The 26,758-nt window shown below is 53.1% G+C and overlaps 1 protein-coding gene across 3 annotated transcripts in view; it reads left to right on the top strand.

Moving 5' to 3' along the window:
* CUX1 (cut like homeobox 1) overlaps positions 1-26,758 on the top strand; it is a 221,664-nt gene that overhangs the window by 180,057 nt on the left and 14,849 nt on the right. Inside the window, exons 21-24 of one of the 3 annotated variants that reach the window (XM_049787853.1) lie at positions 10,198-10,500; positions 12,884-13,072; positions 15,320-15,584; positions 19,666-20,454. The exons of the other annotated variants lie outside the window; for them this stretch is intronic. Of the exons in view, the coding sequence (XP_049643810.1) occupies positions 10,198-10,500; positions 12,884-13,072; positions 15,320-15,584; positions 19,666-20,422 (1,514 nt within the window). The 3' untranslated portion in view covers positions 20,423-20,454. Of the gene's footprint in view, positions 1-10,197; positions 10,501-12,883; positions 13,073-15,319; positions 15,585-19,665; positions 20,455-26,758 lie in introns of those variants that run through there. 3 annotated transcript variants of the gene reach the window in all.

Below are 26,758 nucleotides of genomic sequence, written 5' to 3'. Positions count from 1 at the left end.
CCAGCAGAAAGGTTGGAGTGCCCAGCCCCCCTCACTACCTGAACACCCTAAGGGAAGGGAATCAGGGGTGCATCATACTTGGAAAATGAGGGATCCCCCTGCCCCGAAAGCTGGCATTAGCTCTCGCTCTTGGAGCTAGCTGTACTTGGCAGGAGGCGACACATTTTTTATCAAAATCCCTGGTTCCTAAATAAAGTAGGAAATGTCCTGCCGTTCCAGCTTAGGTATGACGGCTGCCAAGACCTTCCAAACAGACCCAAACAAAAGGGAAGCTTTTTCCTTGTTGTTGTAGCATGTTACTGTGTTGCCACTGTGCTGGAACCTTCTACAATAGCCACTTGCCCAACCTGGGAAGAGCACAGAGGGCTCCCAGGAGAGGCAAAATGATACCAGATCATGTTACAGAGACGTTAATTCTTGGTGCCCTGCAGAGAGGAGATGGGGGTGTCTCTAGGTTCTGGGAGGGGGGTGACTACTGGGCCTCTCACTGCCCCAGTGGGCAGGAGGGGAGTGCAGGGTACCTGTCCACATATCCTGTCCTAGAGTCTCCTCCAGGAAACCCCAAGCCAAACAGGGATTATGGTGACTGGTGGAAATAGTTTATTCTCTGGGAAAAGATTTTTGTTGTTGTTGGTTTTGGGTTTGGGGCTATACCCAGCAATGCTCAGGGCTTACTTCTGGCTCTGTACTCAGAGATTATTCCTGGCAGGCTCAGGGGACCATATGGGATACTGGGGATTAAACAGAGCTTGGCCACTTGCAAGGCAAATGCCCTTCCTGCTGGACTATCACTTCAATCCTGAGATCCTTGTGTTTTAATATTCAGGAGCTAAACAAAAATGTGTCTGTGCATCAAGAAGGAGGACTAGTAAGCACTTGTCAGGATAAAAAGAAAAGTTGATCCCTTAGGGACCTTGTTTCCACAGGTGAAATTTCCAGGCTCTTGGCATTACCCATTCAGAGTATTTTTCAAACAAAAGACCCTGTGGGTCCCCAAGTGTGAAATTGGGTTTAGAACCAGGTGGTCCCGCCTGTGAGTGAGTGAATTGTGCAGTGGGGAAGCCTCCCAAGCATGAGTAAACAGGGACTCTGGGCACATGCTTGGTGGTGCCATCCAAGGCAGGGACATCGTCCAGGGCTTCCATCGGGGTTCTGATTTTCTCTTCTCACCGTGGCCACTAAAGAGTTTCCTCAAGGGGCCACGAGACCCTCCATCTGGGGGAGGAGGAAGGAGAGAGGCTTCTGCCCAAGGCAGTTCAGCCTGGTAGATCAGATATCTGCAGGAAGTTAAACTGGGTGCTGCTGCCCCTCAGTTGTCATCAGTACCAAGCTACTAAGAACCAGTGGGGCCTGGCAGTCAATTTAACCTCCTGCCAACCTCCTGCCCCTCAGAGAAGTAATAGGAAGAGTCATCTCAGTTCCCTCAGCCCCATCTCAGTCCTCTAGTCAAAGAGAAAGATTCCACTAGGGCCTCTGGTTCTACAGTTACCATGGCAAAAGGTGCCAGAGAGAGGTAGGGCGGAGAGGGCCACTCTCAGGGCACCTGCCTATCCCTATTACTGCCCATTGTTGACTCCCACAGCAAACCATGTGAACACTGGGGTGACGGCCAGCTGGGCGTCCTCAGCCCTGGAGATGCAGCAGGGCCCAGCCTCAGTGCTCAGCATCTCTCCAAGGCCTGTGAGTGAAGTGGGGCAGATGGGCACAGAGACGAACGCATGGAGCCACATACTTCTGCTATTGGCTCTCATACCCTCTTCCTAGTCACAGTCGGAGATGAAACTCGGGCTTTCACCACAGCAGGGGAAAGGCCAGGTTCCCTGAGGCAGGAGCAACCACTGTTGGGACTGTTGGGCCAAAGGAGGATTGTGGGGGCTGTGCCAAGCTGACTGAAACCAGGGCTGTGTCCCCCTCCCCTACTCCCTTCAGGGGCGCCCTCAGGCCTACCTAGCCCTGTGCATTGCCCTTCTCTAATTGGTGCCTTTCCAGAGTAAATCAGTCAGCCAAACATTTGGTTCCTGTTTGGAGTTCTAGGAACTCAATATCTTCACAGTCCCCAGTTGACCTCTCGCCCCTTGAGCAGTTTGAGTGGATCTTAGCAGTGAAGGTCAGCAGGACATGGATGACTTGGGGTACAGAGGTACCTTTGGATGTTTAATTTCCATATTGGGGACTGATGGAGGGCTGTGTAGGCAGCCAGCCTCACCTCAGAAGAGACCCAAACATTGACCCTCTCAGTTCTCCAGGTCAGGAACCCCCAGATTGTCCAGCCACTGATGCTGGAAGGTGACCCTGCATCTGGCATTTCCAAAGGACCTTTGTCAGGGTAGGACCATTAGTAGGGAGGGCACTCACCTTACTTGCAGCCAACCTGGGTTCAATCCCCAGCATTGCAAAGGGTCCCACAAACCTGCCCTGAGCTCAGAGCCAGGAGTAACTTGTGAGCACTGCCAAACCATTCCCTGCTGAGGAAAAAAAGAAAAATCAAGATGACTTGGCCATGTGGGGTCACCCCATGGCAGGGCCTGGATGTGAGTGTGGCATGGTGGCTGATTGTGCGACCTCTCCTGGTGGCACCTTTTAGCTCCCCACAGGCCCTAGGCAGTGGCCTCTGGCCATGTCCTCTTTATTCTGTGGAAAAGAGTATCGACATAGTACATTTGGGCTTTCGATCCTAGAGACTGAATGAGCCAGGAGCTACTGGAGACTGGAACTTGGCTTTCAGTGGGTGGCCATCTCTTCCTCGCCCCCCCCCCTTTTCGGTGTTTTTTTATTAGCCCCAAAGTGAGTTAGGGCCTGCCCACCCCTCTGGAGCTCACTCCTAGCTACAGCCTGAGTCTGACCTGGCAGGTGCCCGTTGGCCCCACCAGAGGCCAGAATTAGCCTGTCGCTGGGTGCTGGGCACCTAAATAGAACAGCCGCAGGCACTGCCTCTCTCCCAACTTGGCAGTTAAGAGAATCTGATGTCCCAGCTTCTCTCACTGGAGAAACTTTCTCCATACCCCCATATAACCCACAGAGAAGCTACATGGAGATGAGGTGCGCCCTCCCTTTCTCCTCACAGTCAGGCATTTGGGTCCACATGAGGTTGAGAGATACAGTGGGTGGGTGTGGGTGCCCATGGAAGCCATGGAAGTCATGGTGCAGGTGGCTGCAGGCTCCCGGATTTGGGAGCAGAGAGTGCCTGGCACTCTGGGGGTCTTGGCAGGGCTCCCCAGGGCCAGAGGAAGATGTTGTAATCAATTACCACATCATAACACTGATATATGATAATTACGAGCGTTTCTCCCGAGACGCGAGTGCAGTGTTTGGCGGGGCTGCTGCTCCGCCACGGTCCACTGCCTGATTAATATGCAAATAATAGGCTGATTGCATGATGAATGCAGAAAATGAGCTCCCTGATAACGCGCCCACTGAAGCAGGGATATGATAAATGACTTTTCCTGACTGTCCTACATTAAGGACCCTTTCGCAACAATTTCTTCCCAAATTAAGTCAAGCAGGATGGAGAGATTAGGAGTGTTCGTCCAATAATGGGCCTTAATAGCTTTGCCGATACCTTCCCCAGCACCAAGCCCATTCTTGGTTCTGTTCCGAGGGGCCTAGAATCCACAGTGGGGAGTGAGGACCCCCCACTCCACCCTCAAGTCACTGGCTCACCTGTGCCTCTTGCTTGGAGAGTGGGAGGCTCCCCCTATGCCCACATGATTCCCCAGCTGCAGTTAGCCGGGCAGTCTTTCCAGAACATTCCATCACAGCCCAAATAGCCTCCCCAGCGTGGAAGTGTGGCTAGGCTGCTCTGGGGAAAGGCCCAGGGCTCCTTACAGGTCCTCCATGGGCCTGACATGTCTTTGAATCCAGACCTCAGCAGAGAAGAAAACTCACAGCAGCACATCCGAGCTCCACAGAGGCATCAGAGAGGCCAGCACAGGCTGCAGGTCTGGGAGCTTGGCTCTTGGACTTCAGATGGGCCTTGGGACCAGCAACTCTGCCCCAAGCAAGCAAAGCCCCTAGAGCCAAAGGCTGCAGGCTCTGGACACAATCTCTGCATTTGGTGATTATCTGTGATTACTCAGAAGCAATTTAAGACGAGGGTTTGTTCCTCCCCATCTCTATAATAAGTTTAGGCTGTTTGTACGACATACATTTTCTCCTACTGCACAGGGCGTACACACAGCTGGGTCGGGAAGGAGGTGACCGGAGGGAATTTGAGAGCGTTATTCCTCAGTCAGCACCAAGGGGGTTGGGGGGAGTTGGCAGCTGCCACCTGCACCCTTCTGCCACTTTGTAAACCCATTTGCCACCAGTTGTCATTGCAGGGTCGTTGTTCGCTTTTCAGGGCCCCAGACCCTGCTCTTGATGAATCTGCTTTATGGGAAGCTGAGAGCTGTTTCCCAGGGGACAATGATCTCCAAGGAGGGGTTGGCACTGGCCTTGCAGGACCTGTGAACAGTTTCCAGGCTCCAGGTTGAGGCTTTGGCCCCCAGCGTGTCAATGTCACAGAGTGTTGCATGCTGCAGGCTCCCCACAGCCCCTGCACCCTCCATGTGCTGAGAGGACAGCCACAGAGCTAGGCAGGAAATGGCTCCATGGACCAGGACGTTAGATTTACTTGTGCTGAGATCTCCCAGCCAAGCCACAGTACACACCAGGCCCCACCAGGTTTAACCATGGACCTGCCCCTGGGAAGGCCTGAGCAGCAGCAGGTCAGCCTCAGGCCTAGCACCAGACCTACAAATGTGTGTGTGTACATGTGTGTGTGTATGTGTGTGTGTGTGTGTGTCCCCAGATGGGGTATGCAGGGGTGGACGAACACAGAGACACTCACACATACAAATTCACACATGCACCACGCACATAGCCTGTCCTGCCTCCCCTGGTCTTTCCGCTCTCTGTTTCCAGCCATTCCCCTGTGTATGGCCCATCCATATGACTTGTCTGGATGGACGAACAGTGGGTAGGGTGGGTGTTTCTGCTCACTAGTATGAGATCTGGGTTGGGCCCTTGGCACCAACAGAAAAGGGAAGAGAAACCCCTTCTGTCCCAATAGGACCATGCTCCCCCCTCGAACCCCCACCTCTGTCCTTAGCCCCAGCCTCCTTCCTGCTGCCAGAACTGCCTGTGAAGTCAGACCCGAAGTGGCCCTGCCTCAGTTGGGGTTCCATCTTTCTTCCTGTGGTTAGGGGTCCCTCTGGGAGACACAAGGGGAACATGACAGTAACTAGGAGGGCCCTCAGAACCTCCAGTCTTTTGGGGTGCTCCCTCCCTGGAGCCCTCCCCCACCTTCATGACCACCATTTAGCTAGGCCCTGCCCTTGCCTGGCCACTCTACTTCCTTTGTTCTGTCCACCTGTGCTGAGGGCTTTCACCTGCCTGAGCACAGGGTAGGGGATGCCCGCAGGTGACTCAGAACCCACTGGGGCACCCTCAGCTCTGCCCTTTCTGTGGCAGAAAGATGCCAGCAGCGAGCTAATATTTTCAGTGCCATGAGGCTGAGGCAGGTGGGGAGGCCCTGGACCCTTCCTCCTCTTCATGCTTCTCCTCATTGCTGCTCCTCTTAGCTCCTTAGGAGTGGTCAGAAGTGGGGAGTCCTCATGAGCCCAAGGGGCTGTGGAAAAAACAGCCACACCCTTTGCTTCACAACCCTGCTTGTCCTCCATGGCCATACTTTCCCAGTACTGGGGTTCACGGGCATCAGAGCCCCCCACTTGTCAACAGACAGGGAACTCTCCAAAGCCAGTCGTGCAGACAGACAACCCCCATGTCTCTCATCCACACCTAGCTGGCTGCTCTCCACCCCATGTGCCTTTGCTTCCCGCCTGCTCTCAGGCCCAACTCTGTCCCTCAGGCCCTGCTATTCCAGAACCTTCTGCACATCCTTCCATTGCCGGTTCAGTCTCTTCCCCTGCCGCTGCCCCTTTTAGGTCCTCCCTTTTTCACGCACGTGCTCCCCAACTCCACACACCCCTCAGTCTACCAGCACCCCTTCTTCCCTTCCGGGTCTGGTTCTTCAGAGCCACTTGGAATTTCCTGGCTGGCACAGGCTGGTGCCCAGACTTGGGGCCATAGCACACGCCGCAGTGTGGAGCGGGAGCCCCACCGCCAGTTAAATAATGTTTGGGTTCTTGTCAGAATGTCACAGGCTACCCTGTCATTTTGTTTCAGCAACTTGTCCTTTGAGCACACAGCTCGCCTTATGGCATGCCAGCAGTAAAAATGTCACTTACAATAATTACTTTTTGGTGAAAATGCTTGCTGACTTCCTACCTTCAAGCTGTTTTTTACACAGTGGGGAGATAATAAGAAATGACTTTATCCTGACTGCTCAAATGAACACTAAATGGAATTTGGGCTGTTATTACTGCAGATCAAGGACCGGTTATGGAAATGGAAACGGTGGATCAGAGAGAGAGGGAGAGAGAGAGAGAGGGAGGCGGGAGGGAGGGAAGGAAGGGAGGAGAAAGGGGAGGGAAGGGGGGAGAGAGAGGGAGAGAGATTTGTCCCCAGAAATTTGATGGTGGGAGCAAGTGCGTTTGTCATTGGCTCCGATTGCAAACCGCCAGCAGCTGTTGCCGACCTGCTGTTCTCGGAATCTGGGTTTTTTTTTCTTTTCAGAATCCTTTTATGGTTCCTGAAGGCCTCGCGTGTTTTCGAAGAGCTTCGGCTTCCCGCGTCTCACTAACAAGCCGCTCTTCCGCACGATCAGGGGCTTCACTACATAAAAGCAAAAATCCATCCCCCACAGTCCCCTTCCAAATACCTATGTTATCCAGGCAGCTGGGCTCGGACTCACAGATTTGTGCTCAAGGCCCACAGTGCTTGGAGGTGTGGACTCCTGCGACAGGGTGAGGGCTTGGGCCAGGAAGTCCCAAGCATGTGTGAGCAGCTCTCCCCTCCCATTACAGCATGAATGTTTCCATTTCCATTTATTTATTTGTTTGTTTGGTTTGGTTTGAGAGCCACACCCAGCAGTGCTCAGGGGTCACTCCTGGCTCTATGCTCAGAATTTGCTTCTGGCGGGCTCAGGGGACTATATGGGATGCTGGGGATAAATATCCACTCAGTTGAGTGCAAGGCAAATAGTCTATCATTCAGGCCCCCTCATCTCAATTGCTTCTGGCCAAAAGGAGACACTCCCCCCCCCCCTCCCCGCCCCCAGAACACAAGAGGGAAGCAGCATCCCTGCCCTCTAAGCCCAGGAAAGCTCCCACAAAGGTGCCAGGGCGGCAGCCTCTGAGCCTGTCGCCACCAGGCAGCCACAGCCGTGACCTTGCTATGGGTTAAGGACACAGACAGAAGGAGGAATCGGTTTATCACTCGGGGAATTCATGCCGGCCCTGACAGTCCGCGGTGAGCAAGATGGATGAGCCACCACTTCAGGCCCTCACACGGGCGCATCAGGGCAGGTTTCCAGCACATTCCTCCGCCGCTCCCGATGCTGAAATAACATTTGCCGGGTTTTCTTTCCCGTTGTCTGATGACCTGGAGGTGAGCGGCAAGAAGAAATCCGATTTGTAGGCTCCGTATTGCCTCCCAGATTTACACAGGCCATTTCTGCTGTTTGCATCTGTCTCTTTTCCATCTCACCATGGCCAATAGGGGTTTCTTTAACCTGATTTTTTCCAGCAACGCTGTTGCTGTGATGCTGGGGACCAGGGCAGGTGAGGGATGGTGGACAGGACTTGTGGGCTGAAGTGCAACCGGTTTAGCCAAGATTCTGCTGCGGTGGGTCCCCACATAGCCCAGACCTGGGGTTGGATCCTGTTTTCTGCCCTCCTGGGCTCAAAGGCACTAAACACGCATCCACCACATACTTCCCTCTCAGGCTTCACTGAAGCTCAGTTGCCTCTCTGGCCCTTGGTAGTGTTTGTGCTGTTTGTGCTTAATCAGATGGAGATGGTTTGGGGGCCTATTTCGGGAGATCTGTCCTTGAGACTTCCCATCTTAGACGCCTACATGTCCAGCCCTAGCCACCCACACCCCCGCCCAGCACACTCTGAGCCAGATGTTTTCCTTCACAGTCAGACCAACGCCAGGCCGCTATGTTTCCTCCTGGACCAGCCCTACACCCTGCTCTTGTATTTTAAGTTTTTTAGTTTTGGGCTCATACCTGGAAATGCCTAGGGATTCCTCTTCATGGCTCTGCACACTCAGAACTACTACTGGCAGTGCTCAGGGAATCATGGGATAAGATGACACCCAGCTCTTAACCCAAAACAAAGGCATTTCCCCATCTTCCTCTTTCCCATAAACCTCTTCCTTTGACCTGTAAAAGCCCACCTGGATCTTACTCCACCATATCGTGCCAGGTTGAATTATGTTCTGGGTTGAATGAAAGAACAGTTCTGGCTTTAGGCTCACAGAGAGATACCAGGAAGTGCAGAGGACTTCATGATTCTTTCTTCACTGATACCCTGCTTCTTTGGACCCGTCGCCTGGAGGTAGAGATACAGTGTCTGGGGAGTTCTCAACTCTGAGGATTTATTTTACAATGATCATCCATCTTCTGTAGTAGGATGTTGAGGTCATCTGGGCTGGAAAGGCCTTTAGTTCTTGGGCCATAATCTGGGTGGGGGACCCATTCATCTCTCTGCTGTTGGTCCCCTTCAAATGGGTCTTTCTCTTTGGTTTCTACTCCATCAGTGACCTCAAGCTATGGGGGTGGGGGGGGGGGGGGAACAAGGTCCTTACACAAAGCACCTTTGATAGAAAAAAGGCAGTGGGCCCTTTTGCCTCTGGGATGCTGCGCAGAGTCTTCAGCTCTCTCCCCTTCATTGTCTGCTTCTGTCCCACCTGAGGGGGCCTCTGCCCACATTCAGAACAAGGGCCATGTGCACCAATGTTCCAGTGATGGGCTCAGTTGGCCAAAGGAGGCCGTCATGGTGATTGTCTACCAGAAAGTCAAATAACTCTCCATCATTGGGGTCTTCTCAGGTCTCTGGGTCGCTATTCAAGCTCCACTTGTAAAATAAATTCCCACAGTTTGTGAGATCACCCCACACACCATATCTCCAATCCCAGGCAGACGGTTCTGAAGCAGGTAGGGTAGCCACGAAGAATTAATAAACCAAGCCAGTCAGGAAAGAATCATGGAATCAGTTTGTACTTTGTGGTATCTGAGCTCAAAGCCAGAACCAGAGATCAAACCTGGATCAGCCGTGTGCAAGGCAAGCACTCTCCCCATATTATGTCTCCAGCCCCCAACACAGTGGCTGCTAGCAGGGGGCCCAACAGCATTACCCACTGCAGAACTCAGAACCCATGCCCTCTCCTCTCCATACTTCTGACCTACAGGACCCCCCCCCCCCAAAAAAAAAGACCTGGCCCAGCAGGCCTTAGGGCACTGCCTGAAGGGCCTTACACTGGGTGACTCTCAAATAGGGTAGTAAATGCATTTGGGTACAATAGGGTAGAAGCTGTGGACCAGGGGTGCCTAGTGCTGTCTGGCCAAGGGGCTACTCCAGTGGAAGAGTCCACTTGGGTTACACTGGGTAGTGGCCCTTCCTTGTCCTAAACCTGCATGGACCCGTTCTCCAACCTGCATTGTTCCCCCTGGGACAGATTTTCACTGATTCATCCCAGAAGCAAAGGTGTCTCTCCCTTAAAGGACCCGCTTGCCGTGATTTTGTTTTAGCTCACAGGGCCCTTGGGACCCTGGTGGCAGGAAGCAGATCTGGGAGCTTATTTTGGTTGGGGTGATGGATACATGGAAGCTTGACTTATAGGACGGTGAATCTCAGGGCCTCGGTCAAAGTAGCTTTAAAAACTTCCCTTCTAGACCATCTTACCCAAAGAGGTAAGATGTAAAGAGGCTGCTTGAGGGGCAGGGAGTACTTGCTCTCTCTGTTTAGGGAAAAAAAAAGTAGATTTTGTTATTATTTTGTGGCCACACCCGGTGATGCTCAGAGCTAACTCCTAACTGTATTCAGAAATTCCTCCTGGCAGTGCTCAGGAAACCTTCCAGGATACCCAAGATTGAACCTGGGTCATCCATGTGCAAAGCAAACTCCCTCCCCTGACCAGAAGATAAATTTTCTGGGAGTGCTTCTGGGTTTGGTTTGGTTTGGTTTGGTTCGATTTTGTCTTTATTTTCCCTACAAAGGGAACAGTAGGCCAAGGAAAGTTGGGGTGTCTGGTATGGAGCGCCCTGCTCTGCCAAAAGTGCCCACTGAGGCTCGATTCTGTGTTCTCTTGCAGAAAGCACTCCCAAGACCTCGGCCAGCTGCAGCCCCGCACCCGAGTCTCCCATGAGCTCCAGCGAGTCCGTGAAGAGCTTGACGGAGCTGGTGCAGCAGCCCTGCCCGGCCATTGACGCCGCCAAGGATGGCAAAGCCCCTGAGCCCAGCGAGCCACCCGCCTCTGACTCGCAGCCCAGCACCCCGCTGCCCCTCTCCGGCCACTCTGCGCTCAGCATCCAAGAGCTGGTGGCTGTGTCCCCTGAGCTTGACACCTATGGAATCACCAAGAGGGTCAAGGAAGTGCTGACGGACAACAACCTCGGTGAGTGCCCTGAAGCCTCGCAGTTCACAAAGGGTTGAGGGGGCGAGGGCAGGGGCTGAGCAGCTGGCCAGGCACCTCTAAGAACGCAGAACAACCTAACGTTGTGCACAAGGGTCACAAGCATCTGGGTCACTCAGAGGCTGATGATGCCAGCTCCCCATTCCCCGAAGACCTGCACTGGGTCCCACAGTCAGTCCTGAGTTGACCCCATAAGCCTGCCAGCATGCCTAGCCAGAAGAATAGGACACTGCTGAGTCCTCAGAACCCCTTGGATACCTGAGTCAGGGGAAGTGACTTAAAGGACCAGGGTGAGAGGCTGAAGCAAGACTACAGGGGGAAGATGTTTGCCTTGCATGTGGCCAACTCAGTTTCGATTCCCAGTATCCCATAGTATCCCCTGAGTCCATCAAGAGTATCAACCCTGAGCATAGAACCAGATCCCTGAGTACTGCCTGGTGTGACCTCAAAACAAAACAAAAAACAAAAAGACTAGGGTGCAGGCTTTTCATGCTGCAGCCCCACGTTCTACCCCCAACACCATGCAAGCCCCATGCCCAGAGCAGCGCCAGGTAAGACCCCAAAAACCAAAATCAAAGTGATGGTGAGCTGTGGGGTTCCACAGGGTATCCTGGCCAGCTGTGATTTCCAGTTTGATTCCACCCCAGTTTGATCCCCAGCACCATGCATGGTTCCCCAAAATAAAACAGCTAGGTGCTGCCCAAACACCAGAAGTCAATAAGTCAAGTCACGGGCCCAGAGATATAGCACAGCGGCGTTTGCCTTGCAAGCAGCTGATCCAGGACCAAAGGTGGTTGGTTCGAATCCCGGTGTCCCATATGGTCCCCCGTGCCTGCCAGGAGCTATTTCTGAGCAGACAGCCAGGAGTAACCCCTGAGCACTGTTGGGTGTGCCCCCCACAAAAAAAAATAAATAAAAATAAAAATAAGTGGGCCGGGCGGTGGCGCTGGAGGTAAGGTGCCTGCCTTGCCTGCGCTAGCCTAGGACGGACCGCGGTTCGATCCCCCGGTGTCCCATATGGTCCCCTAAGAAGCCAGGAGCAACTTCTGAGCGCATAGCCAGGAGTAACCCCTGAGCGTCACAGGGTGTGGCCCAAAAACCAAAAAAAAAAAAATAAAAATAAAAATAAGTCAAGTCACTGAAATTAAAACTATCTGTTGCTCATGGCCAAAGCCCTTCGTGACATCATCGGCTCCTGGGGCCCCTGTGTTTTTTGTTGTTCCCTTCCTATAGGGGTCTGTGGAGCTCTGAGGATCACACAGGGTGAGGATCAAACATTCCAGGTCTATGCTCACTCCTGGAGCTGTGCCCCATGCCCCCCTTGCCTAGGTTCAGACACGGTCACTCTGATCCAATCTTTCTGCCACCTACTAAGTCCTGTTCATTCAGCTTCTGCGTTTTCAGGTCGCTAAGGTTCAGCCTCATTCTCGTGCTGCCTCTAGAAGCAGCGGCCCCTCCTCACCCGAGCAGGTGCATCAGAGCAAGCTGGAAACAGCTCTCCCGTTCAGCTCTCCAGCGTAGGATGCCCCCAAGTCTACTGGGGGAAGCCCTCCTAATCTGTAGGGGGAGCAGGCTATCTGGGAGGGACTGGGATACACCCCCAGGCAATATGGCAGCAAAGGCAGAAGCAGTCTCAGTCTTGAGTACAAATGGCCTCTCCATAACCCCAGCAAGGAGTTCAAGCCCCATAAGGGCTCTGATTGCTCAGCAAGACTCTGCTAATTGTGAAAGGGGTACTGCAGAGAGCCTGGGTGTGGGGATGCCCAGCAGAGGTTGTCCTAGGTGCCATATTACCTCCAGAACTCAGGACCTTTGAGAAGTGTCACAACTTTTACCAAGTCCCCTTCTCTGCAGAATATAGACCATGAGATACTTGTGAGCCAAATGCCCTGAGTGATGCCAGGCTGCATGTCCCTAACTGTGCCAGAAAACCCCATCTCTCCCCAGCATCCACCTGGCCCTCACCCCACCAATGTGCTCCCTGATGGTCTCCAAGCTTCCTGGACTCAAACACCAAGTGTTCAGGCTACTATCATCAGGCCAGGGCTTCACCAAGAACCACACAGGACTTCTACCTGCCCACTCCCCCCAAAAAAGTTCTGTACAATGCTTGTTCCCTGTAGGGCTCCTGACCACCTCTCAGCATTTTCAGCCTCAAGTTAGGGGCCAGTCATAGTCCAGAGGGGAGGGCGTTTGCCTTGCAATTGGCTGACCCTGGTTCCATCTGAGCATCACCAAGTGTGATCCAAAAACCAAAAATAAAATAAAGATCAGTGAACTCGGTGTTCGTTTTTCAACCAGGACCCTTTTTGTCCCTCTCCCAAGGGCCCCGGCGATGACCTCACTCTGGGTTCTGTGTTCCTAGGTCAGCGTTTATTCGGGGAGACCATCCTGGGCCTCACCCAAGGTTCTGTGTCCGACCTCCTCGCCCGCCCGAAGCCCTGGCACAAGCTGAGTCTGAAGGGTCGGGAACCCTTTGTCCGCATGCAACTCTGGCTGAATGACCCCAACAATGTGGAGAAGCTGATGGACATGAAGCGGATGGAGAAGAAAGGTAACCTAGGTGGGGAGCACGCCACCATGTGTGTGCGCGCACATACACACACACACACACACACACACATACACACACTCATGTGCCCACTTGCCCACTGCTTCCTGTGGCAAATGAGCTGTTTTCCCCAAAGCTCTGTACACAACTGGTGTCGCCAAAGCTGTAGCACAGAGATGAGGGCATTTACCTTGCATGCAGCCAACCCAGGTTTTATCCCCAGCATCCCATCAGGTCCTATCACAGCCCCCACAGTTTTCCCACCAAAGTGGAACCTGGCTGAGCTGGTCACTTCGGAAAGAAGGGGGCCAGGGCATCTGGGCCGGGAGTTTCAGGCCTTGTCAGAAATGTTCTTCTTAGAACTGTGAGATCAGGGCGGGCAGGGGGTAAGCACAGTTCTGCTAGTGAGAAATATGGCTAAATATGAGAATTGGCCCAAGCCATAGCTCAGCAAAGAGGGTGTTTGCCTTGCACAATGCCAACCTAGATTCAGCCCACATGGTTCTTTCCCAAGCACCACCAGGAGTGATCCCTGAGTGCAGAGCCAGGAGTGACTCCTGAGTTTTGCCAAGTATGGCCCCAAACCAAAAAAAACCTGAGAATCAGTGGCACTGCACCAGCGCTTCCTCCTCCTCTCACCTTGGCACTTTCCACCCCCTCCCCCAGCTTTCCTGCTGATTTTCGGTTCTTCCCTGAGAGGCCATGCACTGCCTGCCCAGCTTCACACACATCACATACACGGACGCATGGATACATTGGCACACATGCTGAGCACAGCCATGAAGTCCCACACAGCCTCCACAGCTCGGGCCCTGAGTACCTCTGCTGGGCCAAGCCAGGCCCTGAGCCACCTTCGTCTCCCAGGGAGATGTTTGAGGCCCAGGTCTGGGCTGATCCTGAGTGCCCCTTCCCTGCTGGGTCTCCTCTCCCTGGCCATGTAACCTCAGGTGGAGCTCCAGCCTCCGGGAAGCTTGAGCCCCAGTGCCAGGAGGAGGCGCCCATCATGGGCCTGTCATCCCCAGCCACAATGTCTCTTGAGTTAAGTGAGTCTCCTCTGTCTGCTTAGGAAATCTAAAGACGTTTCAAACTGCCCCCAAAGAACCCACTAGAAAAGGGGCATCAGGATTTTCTTTATTTTTTTTTAATTTTGTATTTAATTCAAGAACTGTGATTTACAAACTGTGACAGTTAATATTTTTCTTCTGGGACCCAGAGAGATAGCACAGTGGCGTTTGCCTTGCAAGCAGCCAATCCAGCACCAAAGGTGGTTGGTTTGAATCCCGGTGTCCCATATGGTCCCCCGTGCCTGCCAGGAGCTATTTCTGAGCAGACAGCCAGGAGTAACCCCTGAGCACCGCCGGGGGTGGTCCAAAAACAAAAAAATATTTTTGCTTCTGGGTTTTTTGTTGTTTTGGGACCAAACCAACGACGCTCAAGTTATTTCTGTCTCTGTGCTCAGAAATATTCTGGTGGGTTCAGGGGGATCATACAGGATTCCGGGGATCGAACTCAGGTTGGCTGTGTGCAAGGCAAATGCCCTCCCCAGTGTGTTATCACTGCAGCCCTGATAGTTTGATATGAGCATATCCTATTTCAACCCCAACCCCACCACCAATGTCACCTCCCTGTGCCAGTGAGTGCTTCAGACTCCATCCTCTGATCACACATACCCCACATATATGCATATACACACACAGACCACACATATACAGACCCATACATACATAGACAGACCCCATGCATGGATACATATACATAGCTCAACACACAGACCAATATACACTCGTTCCCCTGAACCCCCCTCCTTTCTATCACTTACCAGGGCAGTGCCCAGTGCGGCTTCCTGTGTCCTCACCCAGGCACACACAGCTACACATGTGTACATGTGCATACATGTATGTGATTTCATGGGCACCCAGAGACTGTTTGTACATGCCACTCAGCCCTGCCTCTGCCCTCCGCCCCACCACCTCCATCCCAGGCCAACCCCTTCTCCCTTACCTAAGAACCCCCATTAGCTTTATCCTAAGATAACCCCCACGGGATGAACCCTTTCCCTCATGCTAATCCTGCTGGCACAAGCTGGGCTTCCAGGGCATTCTCATCAGGATGCTCTGAGGGACCCTAAGGAGGACAAGCTAGCAGCAGCAGCAGCTCTGTTTCTCACGGCAAATCCGGGCAGCTGCTGGAACCTAGGGCTGGGGTCACTTCATCGCTAGCCTTCCCCTCAGTCTGTCCATCTCCCCCCAGCCTACATGAAGCGGCGGCACAGCTCCATGAGTGACAGTCAGCCCTGTGAGGCGCCAGCCGTGGGCATCGACTACAGCCAAGGCGCCAGCCCCCAGCCCCAGCACCAGCTCAAGAAGCCGCGCGTGGTGCTGGCCCCGGAGGAGAAGGAGGCACTGAAGCGGGCCTACCAGCAGAAGCCATACCCGTCCCCCAAAACCATCGAGGAGCTCGCCACGCAGCTCAACCTCAAGACCAGCACCGTCATCAACTGGTTCCACAACTACAGGTGCGCCCCCTAGTGGCCCCGAAAGGCCCCAGTGTTTTCCCCCACCCTACCCTCCCATCATCATCCTCCCAGCTCTGCACACCCAATGTTACCCATTACTCCAGAGCTGGCAAGGTAGAGAGGTGCCTGCCCTCACCACCCCTGAGCACTGGGCACCCCCCTCAGCACAACAGCACGCAAGCAGTGGGGTTTGCCTTTGTTAGCGAGTATCAAACTTCCTCGCTGCCCAGATCGGTTCTGTGATCAAGAGAGTCCCTGAGCTGAGTTTCCTGAGCACATACTAGAGTCTTTTTGGTTTTGTTTTTTAGGGTTCCAGCCCCTTGGTGCTCAGGGCTGACTCCTGCCTCTGCGTTCAGGGATCCCTCCTGGTGGGACTTAGAGAACCCTATGGGATGCCAGGAATAGAACATGCAAGACAAGTGCCTTTCCCACTATACTAACTCTCTGGCCCCAAATCTCAAAATCTTAGCCAGAGGCCACGAAGCCACCAGGGTACAGGGTTAACAACCCCTTAGTCAAGCCGGGTAATGTGGCTACACAAGGATTTCCAGCCACAGCTGAAGCTACACTCCTGCTGGAAGCATGAGTTTCCAGGGGTTCCAAAGGATATTGCAAAGAGGGCCTCACAAGCGGCTGGCCCAAGTTTCATCCCGCGTACCCCATATCTGAGCCCTTCATACTCTGAGCCCCCCACCAAGAGTGATCCTCCCTGAGTGTAGAATCAGAAGTCCTATTACTAGGTGTGACCCCTCCCCAAAATAATTTCTGGGACCCAAGAAGTAGCAGGTAAGGCACTTGCCTTGCATGAAGATGACCCAGGTGTAATATCCAGCATCCCATATTGTTCCGTGAGGACCACCAGGTGTGACTTCTGAGTGCTGAGCCAGGAGTGAGCCCTGAGTACCATTATGTGTGACTCAAAAACAACAACAACAACAACAACAAAATTAAAGAATTTCCAGGACCAAGTGGATAGGGCACTTACCTTCCACACTGCTAAACCAGGTTCCATCCCAGTACCCCAGAGGGTCCACTGAGCCCACCAGGGGTGATCCCTGAGCTAGGGATGTTTAGCCTATCTAAACATCACTGAACACTGAGTGTGACCCCCAAAACCAAAAACAACAACAAATTTTCTAGGGCCAGTGAGATAGTACAGTGGGTAAGGCACTGGCCTTGCATGCAGCCAACCCAAGTTTGATCTGTCCTTGATCCCCAGCATTCCATATGGCCCCCCAGAGTTCAGCAGGAGTGATCCCTGAACACTGTTGATGTGACCGAAAATGCCCCCCCACCCAAAGAATTTCCAGTAGCCTAATAGAGAGTTTCTTTGTGCTTAATGCTTTGTGATCTGGCCACAGATTTTCTCTAGATCTCCATTTTTAGGGCTCACTAACTGGGCCAGGCATACCTTAGTTCTGGGGGAGCGGGCTTATACCCAAATCTGCAGCAGTCCCCCAAGATCAAGCTCTGCCAGGATTCCTGAAAGGAACCCCCCCCCATACCTCCCAAGTTGTGAACAGATGGAGACATTTTAAGCGTCCCGTGGGAGTCAGAGTAACCCCCTTTGTTACAGAAAAAGACAGTTCGTTGTGGGAGCCAAAGAGGTGGGCAGCTGAGCTCCAGGGTGCAGTCACCCTGGTCCCGCACCGAGGACACATGGGGAACTAGCAACAACCAACTAGCAACTCCTGGCTCTGCGCTCAGGGACCACCCCTGATGGGCTCGGGAGACCCTGTGGGATGCTGGGTTGGCCGTGTGCAAGGCAAGTGCCCTCCCCACTGTGCTATGGCTCCAGCCCAGCTGTTTTCATTTTAAGAATTTGGTACCCTGGCAGAGCATGCTCACAGCTGTAGGTTCCTATGTGTTCAGGCAAAGGTGCTCCTCGTTATCCCAACATCTCGGTGGGCCCTGCTGGGGTTTCTTCTTCCCAGTTCCCAGCTCCCTAGCTTTCTCGCCAGCCTATTGGCCAGTCAGCCCGCCACCTGGGGCCAGGACAAGGAGAGCAGAGGGAGAGAGGAAGACAATGGATCGGTAGGAACTGAACCAACCTGAATTAAGTTCCCCCAGTACCTTGTATGGTCTTCTGAGCATCATCAGGAGTGAGCCCTGAGCACTGCCGGGTATGGCCCCAAAACAAACAAAAAATGACTTCACCAGACTAAGATGAGCTCAGCTGCACAGTGCATGTCTCATATGCATGAGGTTTGGGATCCTGCCCCCCCATACTCACAAAAAGATAAAGAAAAACAAGATCCCAATTAAGCAGGACCTCCTGGGACCATGGGAAACCTGAGAACAGATCTAGAAAAGAATCCCCAGATAAGCAGGCCAAATTTCAAAAGAATTGGGCTAGAGAAATTTTCTAAGCTGCAAAGTCAGTGAGATGAAGTGATTTTGAAACAGGCAGAAAAAAAAACACAAAACTGGAGTCAGAGGGATAGGACAGGCCTGGTGGATGAGTTCACTTTCTCATGATTCCAAAGACAGGTCCCAGCAGGGTGTAGCTCCTCAGACCCCCTGACATTCAGAGAAACCCCCTCAGAGGTGGCAACTCTGAGTTCCAAAAGATGAAGGGCAGTCAGCAAGCCCAGCCCAGCAGGACGTGTTGTCCTGCAGGCAACTGCCCTAGCGGCATCTGGGCCACGTCCGGACAAGACTTCTGTGACCTCTGGGCCTGGTGCTAGAAGCACAGCGGAGTTGAAGGAAGATGCTTTACAGCTTTACAGAAAATGGGAGCAGGTGTCAGGCCTCAGACCCAGCCAGCTTGGACCTCACTTTCTGTAGTGGGTTGGCCCTCCTTGTTGAAGGGCGTGTGGGCAGATGTGTTGCTCTTGCAGGTTTGGGCTGAGTCCAGATTGGTCAAAGGTAACCCAGCAAAATAGCACAGCAGGGAGGGTGTTTGCCTTGCACGAAACCAAATAGGTTTGATTCCCAGCATCCCATAAGGTCCCCACCAGGAGTGATTCCTGAGTACAGAGCCAAGAATAAACCCTGAGCACTGATGGATGTGGTCCCCCCACAAAAAAAAAAAAAAAAAATCACCCTTTGAGACTCAGAGGTAGCAGGGAGGGGGTAGAGGGTATAGTTTCATGCCCTCTCCCCAGTTTGACAGTGGCCCGATCCTCCATGTGACCCTAGTGATCAACACACCACTGAACACAAACACTGACCCATCACCCTGTCCCAGGTCCCTCCTGCAGCATTATTTGGAAGCTCTTTTTTTTCCATACCCCACAAAATTGCCATTCTCAGATCTTCACAGGGTATACAGTTGGTTGTAATCAAATCAGGGTGATCCTCAGCACCACACAGGGATATGACCCAGGTTTTTAAAATAATAAAATGAAGTCAGAGCCATAGTGCAAGCTGGTAAGGCACTTGCCTTACACACACATCTGTCCTGGGTTTGTTGCCTGGCACATTACTACAGGCTCCTCTGAGCACTGTTGGGTGTGGCCCAAAAAAACAGAAATAAAATGGAATCTATTATCTTTTATTTATTGGGGGGAGGGCACACCGGTGTTGCTCTGGGCTCTGCACTCAGGAACCACTGCTAGTGTATGCCTCAGGAAACTGGGATTTCCCCGAGCCTGCCAGGAGCGATTTCTGAGTGTAGAAAACTATGGGATGCCAACGGATCAAGCCCAAGTCAACTGAGTATAAGGCAAGCGCCCTCCTCGCTGTGCTATCATCCCGGCCTAGTAGAACGTGTGTGGGGGATGGATGGACGGATGGACAGACAAACAGACTGCCATAGCTAGGCAGGACAGACTGTTGCGTTAGGCCAACACGGTCCAGGCTTCTCTCCTCAGGAAGAGGTGGGGTGTCCACAGTACCTCTCTATCTGAGTGCACTAAGCACTGGCTGGACACAGGGAGAGAAACCCTGGAGGGGGCCACCATGAGGGTGCAGCTGGGGTGGGATGGCGATGTAGAGAGGGACGATGGATGGCAGCCTCTTCCCCATCGTCCTCTGTCCCCCCACGAGCAGTGACCAGCACACTGCCCGTCCCGTCCCTTGATCCGGTGGGTCTTGGGGTCACTGCCCTAAAACCTTCCACCCTCTTGTGCCTCCGCAGGTCTCGGATCCGCAGAGAACTGTTCATCGAGGAGATCCAGGCCGGGAGCCAGGGCCAGGCCGGGGCCAGCGACTCGCCGTCATCCGCCCGGAGCGGCGGCCGGGCAGCACCCAGCTCGGAAGGCGACAGCTGCGACGGCGTGGAGGCCGCCGAGGGCCCGGGCGGCCCCGCGGACACCGACGAGCCGGGCGGCCCCGTGGCCGCCGCCAAGTCTCAGGGAGGATCGGCCGAGGCGGCCGCGGGCCGGGACGAGCGCCAGGAGGCGGCCGACGGAGCCGGGGCCGACAAGGCCGAGCCGCCGCCGCTGCCACCTGCAGGGACCTCAGGGACGGCGGGTCCCGAGGCGGCTCAAGAGGAGGCCGGGCCGGGGGCACCGCATCCCCATCCACACCCGCACCCGCATCCGCAGCCACCGCCCCCCGAGGCCGCCGCTGTCGACCCGCCGGTGCCAAACGCCGCCACCGCCGCCACCACCACCGGGGCGGACGCCGCTACCTCAGCCGCCGCCACCCAGGCCGCGGCCCGCAGCTCCGCGTCGCCCAGCACCAGCGCGCCCGGGCCTGCACCTGGGCCCGGGCCCACGCCCACGCGGCGGCCCAGCTCGCTGCAGAGCCTGTTCGGCCTCCCCGAGGCGGCGGGTGCCCGGGACTCGCGGGACAACCCCCTGAGGAAGAAGAAGGCCGCCAACTTGAACAGCATAATCCACCGCCTGGAGAAGGCCGCCAGCCGCGACGAGCCCATCGAATGGGAGTTCTGAGGGCAGGGCCGCGCCTTCCGTCCGTCCGTCCGTCCCTCTCCGTGCATCCCTCGGGGCCTCACTGCGCCCTGGCGCTCGCTCCTGGGGAGCCCCCAAGGAACCCCACCAGGGAAGGCCCCGGCAGGGCCCGTCCAAGTCTGGCCAAGCCGGGCAGGCGGGCCCGTGGCCGGCCAGGTGGCCAGGCGGCCAGGCGGACGCGCAGAGGCCCCAGGGGCGGGCGCCGGGACCCGGGACCGTGTGTGTCTGTCTGTCTGTCCGTCCGTCCGTCTGTCCGTCCGTCCGTCGCGCACTTAACCGCCCTGCGGGCCACAGGGCAAAATCGCCATAGGCCAAGGTGCATATAGAAAAAAAAGAAAAAAACAAAAACAAGGAGCATTAAGCCCCAATCTATGTCGTGTTTTCAAGGAAGAAAACGGAAAAAAAAAAAAATGTTGTAGTCCCGAGCTTTTTTGTACCCTCAAAAAAAAAAAAAAAATAAGAAAAAGTGTTTTTTTTTTTAACTGCCCTCAAGTGATTTCCACAGGTTCTGGAATAACTCTTAATAGCTTTTTTGCCTTGTGCCCTACTCTTTTTTCGTGTGGGCTTTAAAAAAAGAAAAAAATGAAAGAAAAAAAAAAGCAAAGACAAAAAAAAATATCAAACCCACATATTAAAAAGGGGGCTTTTTATCCGCCATCTAATGGCTTCAGAGCGATAATACACTATTATCTTCTTAAACCAGGAAACAAAAAAAAATAATAGAAAATAATGGGGAAGGGAAGGGGACTTTTTTCAGAAAAAAAAATAATGAAAAAAGAAAGTTTTTTGTAGCTGTTCAGTTGCCACGAAGAGATTGCACAGTCACACCGACTCTAAACACACTAGTTTGGATTCCTAAATATTTTCAAGTAAAGAGAATCTTCTCGTTTGAAACTTTGAATGAAAAGAAAACACATTTACTCCACATATTTTTTAACAAAAAAAAAAAAAGTAAAGAAAAGAAAAGTCACATCAGGAAACTCTGGTTTTGTGGTAGCTGAGGTAGTGTTTTTCTCGTACGTGAATTAGAACCCTGACTTAGTGCACATCGACCCATAGCTTTAACTGGCCCCGGGCTTTTCCTGCCCGGAGTCTGTTTAATACACTCCATTCTAGGCCAAATCAGGACAAAATAAAAAAAAAAAAGTTTAAAAAAAAAAAAAAGACAGGAATAAAAAGAAGAAGAAAAGATCCGAATCTAGGTATTTTATAATCTGCTTTTTAACCTCTAACCGCAGAGCACGCTGTTCAGACCTCATATCCCGGAGGTTTCGGAGACAAGTTAGGCCTGAGGCTCAGACCTGCTCCCTTCGCTTTTCCCTCACCCTGCTGTCTGTCCGTCGGTGCATCCGGGTGTCCGCACTCGCCCAAACATTCAAAGAGAGGAGGCCAAGACTCAGGGGGCCAGTAGCCACTTCGGGGAGGGGGGGCCTCGGAGCCCGGCCCTCGTGGGCAGAAGCCATCCCCTAGCACCGCTGGACTTGAGCCCTACCAGGGGACACGGCTCCTGGGCCCTGGGCAGGGCTGGCACATGACGTTCGCATGTTCTCTTCTTTCTCTTCTCTCTCTGCCCCCCCCCAAAAAAAAAGCACTGATAACTGTTGCGTGTCCCATAGTGGGAAGCACCCTTCCCCTACAGAAGCAACTGTGCGGGTGCTCGGGGTTCTGCTCCCGGTCCTCCTTAGAGGCCCTCCCCTCCCCAGAATGCTAATGTTCTTCACTTCCAGACCACCACCCCCCAAAACCAAACTCCCCTTCGCCCCCACCCCCCCTCCCGCCGGCCGTTCATTTCGCCTCTTTGGAATCATTCTTTTATGCACAGTTTCGGGCAGTCTGAGTACAAATCGGGAGTCTAACTTGTCTTTGATTCCTCCCTTGTCTATGTATAGCTGGGTGAGAATTCGAGGTGGGTGCAAGTGTGCGTGGGTGCGCGTGTGCGTGTGCAATTTTCTACGTCTGTGTATTTTCTTAAAAGTCCCTGTGCTCACAGAGAGTGCATTACTGCCACCTTTTTTCAATAAGCTGTTTTATCAGTTATGGCTTCTACAAGTTTGCTAATTTAGACTCCTTTATTGCCATATCTTTAAACTAACAATAGATGATTTCGGTATATATATATTTTTTTTGCTTATTTATAGGTGCTGTATTTTATTATCTGATTGTTAGGAAAGGGGATGAAAGGGGCAAATCTTTAGACGGATAGACTGCCGGCAGTATTGGGGATAATTTACAAGATGTAGTTGTCATACTGTATATTACTGATGGAAAAACCTTTTTTGACCGTATTGTGTATCATTGAAACCTTTGTCTTAGGTCAACATCTTTGGATGACATTTTAATGGTGCATTCATTATTTCTTAAGTTTAATTAATATTACTTTTTTTTATTTGGGAGGGGTGGGAGGGAGTTATCATTTTAAAGGTATTGCCCCCGCTATCACACCTCAAGCGTGTTTGTATGAATTAACTTTAGTAGGACTTTTTTTACGAGGTGAAGTCACAATTCTTGCATGCCATTTTCGGAATTCCGTCCTTCATTTACCGTCTTTTGAACCTGCGACTGCAGCACTTAGTTCAAGTTTCCATGAAGTTGAGAGTCACGACACTAAAGGACGATAATGCCTTTTCGTGAGCATGAAGTTTCTGGAAGGCTCTCGGAGGCTGGGAAGCAGGCGGTTGGCCTTTCGTTGGGGTGGCGGCATCCCTGAACCTGACATGGGGTGGTGAGGAGGGAATTGCAACCAGACTGGGGCGGCGCTGAGGGACAGGGCTGGGGGGGGGGGGGTCAGGCTGGCGCTTAGAGAGGGTCCCCCCAACTGTGTGACTGAAGAGGGAGGGTGAGGCTGCTGTCACTCTCAGTGACCGCATCTCCAAAGATGTCACTCCATGGAAATGAAAGGCAGAGAGTTGAAGCAGGGAACATAGGCAGGTGTTGTTCCGTGCATTTGCAAAGATGTCAACATCTGAGGAAACAAAAAAGTTTGTTTATCCTGGTGGCCATATTACACAACATCAGCCTAAAGCAGCCGCTGTGACTCTCCCAAGCAATTTAGCCTTTTTTTTTTTTTTTGAAGGAGGAAATTGAGTTTATTGATGAGGTCGTAGTTGATTTCCATTGTCTTTTTTTTTTTTTTTTTTTGGCCAGACTTACAGCTGGGTGCTCGATTCAATCAGTTGGTTCAATTTTGCTTGCAGTTCTGCGTTTGTCTTTTTTTTTTCCTTCTATTTATATTTTCTCCCAATTGAGAGCCCCGTCCCCCGTTCTCTTGTGTTAAGCGGTCACTGTAATATTTCCAAGAGCTGCCACTCAGTGACAGAACCCCCGTGGAGGGGGGTGCCTCGGGCCCCTCAGCTGGAGTCTAAGGGTTGATCTTTCATCGTGATAAGCAATATTCAAGTGCCTTGACCAGCGCCGCCCTTGCGCCCTGCAGCCGGCCTGAGTGCCAAGCCAGAGTGCCAAGCACCACTCATACCGGCAGCCGACCTCCTCCTCCTCCTCCTCCTCCTCCTCCTTCCGCTCCATCCATTTTAGAGGCTGATTTGTACCTCTCCCCTGGGGGGGGGGGGGAATGGTTCTGTATCAAACACTAACACTTAATTACAAGCTCTATTTACTATTTCAACTGCTTCTTTTTGTGTGAATTGGAGACTGTTCATGACTCCACATTTTGGGCCAGTGCTTAGCTGGCTCGCTAGAGGCCCTGCTTCAGAACGGTGACCCCTAGTCCACTCCACCTCTAAGCCCCCAGAGTCCTGCCCACCCAGGTTCTCTCCTGCCTTGTGTGCAGTGGGGAGGCAACAGGGCCATCACCTTCGTGGTCCCTGAGCACAAGAAGGCCTCTGGGACAGGACCCAGCCCTGCCTAGGTGGTCGTCCCCATGGCCTGCAGGGCTTGGCCTTGACTTTCAAAGCACAACCAACAAGTTTCATCTGAGGGGAGGGGGGCGCATTCAGGTCTGGGGTGAAGCTTCCCCGCTGGCCATGGCCATAAGACCTGCCCGGCAAGCCCTTTGGGCGGCTGAGGTCAGGCGGCTTCTCTGCTCCGCCGAGCCCCTGGCTTCTCTTGGGAAGGCCAGGAGGCAACATCGTGGTGGTCTTTGCAGCATCCTCTGTCCCTCTGGTGGAGAAAAACTAGTGGCCAAAGCCCACCAGGTGTCTACAGGTCTGCCTGAGCTGAGTGGCTATGGCCTTGCCTCAGTTTTCTACGATGGGCACCTCTGATGTGGGTGTGTGGGCTTCTCCCCCTCCCCTCCCTTCTACCTCACTAACCTGTGCACCCCCTTGGCTTCCTCCTGCCCCCCAAGAGCTTGTCCTTGGCAGGCACGGGGTGTGCTAAGACTATGGAGGGTCTCTCTTTCTCTCTCTCTCCCCTCCCTCCCTCTCTCCCTCCCTTGCTTTCTGCCCCACTCAGCTGTTCTTATCCTGCCTGGCCATTTTCTTCCTGGGCCCCAGACAGCCCCCATCTGCCCAATGCTGGTGGGGGCCCTCTGGTCTTTGGACATTAGGGTCTGGGGACTTTTGGAAATATCCCTGGACTCCCAGGCAGCTGTGGCCTGCCACAGCCTGCATGCCCCACCCTCACTGTTTGGTGGACACAGATTTGGCTAGTCACTTTGGTGGCCCAGGTGACCTATCAGAATCAGGATGTCAAAGGGACTGGGGTCAGCGAATGTTAGAGGACTTAGCAGGAAGAGGTGCAGTTAGGGGACCCCCCACCCCGTGTTGCTACAGCTTCACTGAGGTGTTCACGGCATGAAGGTCACAAGCTTAGCTGTGACTTAAGTGGCCTGTATGACACCACATCTCCTGAGGGACAGTGTTCCTCTTCCCATCTGCCTCTGCTCTTTGTAAGGGAAAAGGAAGGCTCAGATGTGAGCTCCCAGTTCTGACCCCAGCCTCCATCATTCCCCCCAAAAAGATCTGTGTCCACCCTGTCGGAGGCAGCTCCTTTCGTGTCTGGCTGAAGTGACATTTAGCTTTAACGAGACATTTCCAAAGCGCCTCGTCTCCTCCAAAAGGCGAGCTTGAAAAAAAAAGTTGGGCATGAAGGCGAAGAGTCGGCAACAGGCCAGGGGACTGGGGTGCTGGTGGGCCGGTGTGAACGCGTCCTTCCCCACACTCTTCCCCTCCATCCTGCCTCCAGCCCCCAGCACCACCTCCCTCCCAGCTGCAGCATGTCCACTAATCCTCGTGGTTGTGTGTGTCCTGTCCTTTTCCGTAGTGTCTAGGCTTTCATTTCTACCACAAAACCCGCTCTTATGCTATGTATCAAGCTTTCTGTGAGCAGAAAGGAAAGGTGCCTTATCCCCGGCGACAGCCACGGCCTCTTGGGGCACGCCCAGAAGCACAGTGTACAGACCACGGATGGGGTGCCGGCGCGTGTGCGTGTGGCCCGGGACTGCTTCCGCGCTCATATCCCCCTCTCCCTGCTCCCCCTCCTCTCCCTCTTCCCTCTCTTCTCCCCCCTTCTTTCCCCTTCCCTCCTCTCCCTCTCCTCTTCTTTCCTCCTCCTCTCAACCTTCCTCTCACGTTCCTTTGTCTTTTTATTTCTTTTTAAATATTTTTTGGTAGTTTGCTTTAATCAGAAAGCACTTAAATAGACGCTGTGTAGAAGCCCTGTGCAATAGAAATGCTTTTTTTCTTCATTTCCTTTTATATTCTTTTTTTTTTTTTTTTTTGGCTTTGTTTTTAAGAGATAATGTATTACACCAAATGAACTCAAAGTAAGCTTTAGACCAGGACGATTCAGGTTGGGGGGTGGGTGCGTTCACTGTAGTTCCGTTTGTTCATGAACCGAAGGGAAACTGGGCCTCCCCAGCGCCCCCCCTCCCCCCAGTCTCAGCCCGCCTCCTGTGCCCATGCTTGGCGCGTAGGGTCGGGGTCCCAGCACTTAACCTGTTTCTGAGAGAAATCGAGACTGCTGACCGGCCGGCATGCGTGCGGATAATTATAAAAGGATGTTCTGGGGGGTGGGGGGAGATGTCTGTCCTATTTATTATTAGGTGACTCATTGACCTCCTTATCAGGAGTGTGTTGTTGTTTTTGTGTTGTTGTGGGTGTTATATATGCTTTTTTTTTTTTTTTTTTGCTATCACTCCACTGGTTTCCCCCACACACCCCACCCCAAAAGAACCCAAGGGAATGTGGGGGGTGGAGAGGGCTTCTCCCCAACAGGCCCCATGAGAGAGTTGAACAAAAACCTCCCGCTGTGGGGAGGGGTGGCACATGGGCAGCCTCACCCCCCCCAAGTCTCCTAGCGCCTTTGTAAGACTTCTGGGTACATGAAGTTTTAGGGATCCTCAGTCCAGGAGGCCTGGCC

This window comes from Suncus etruscus, chromosome 15 (assembly GCF_024139225.1).
Source record: "Suncus etruscus isolate mSunEtr1 chromosome 15, mSunEtr1.pri.cur, whole genome shotgun sequence".
Classification (NCBI taxonomy): domain Eukaryota; kingdom Metazoa; phylum Chordata; class Mammalia; order Eulipotyphla; family Soricidae; genus Suncus; species Suncus etruscus.
The sequence above is the reverse complement of the archived record's forward strand: the minus strand, read 5'-3'. Positions and strand labels throughout refer to the sequence as shown.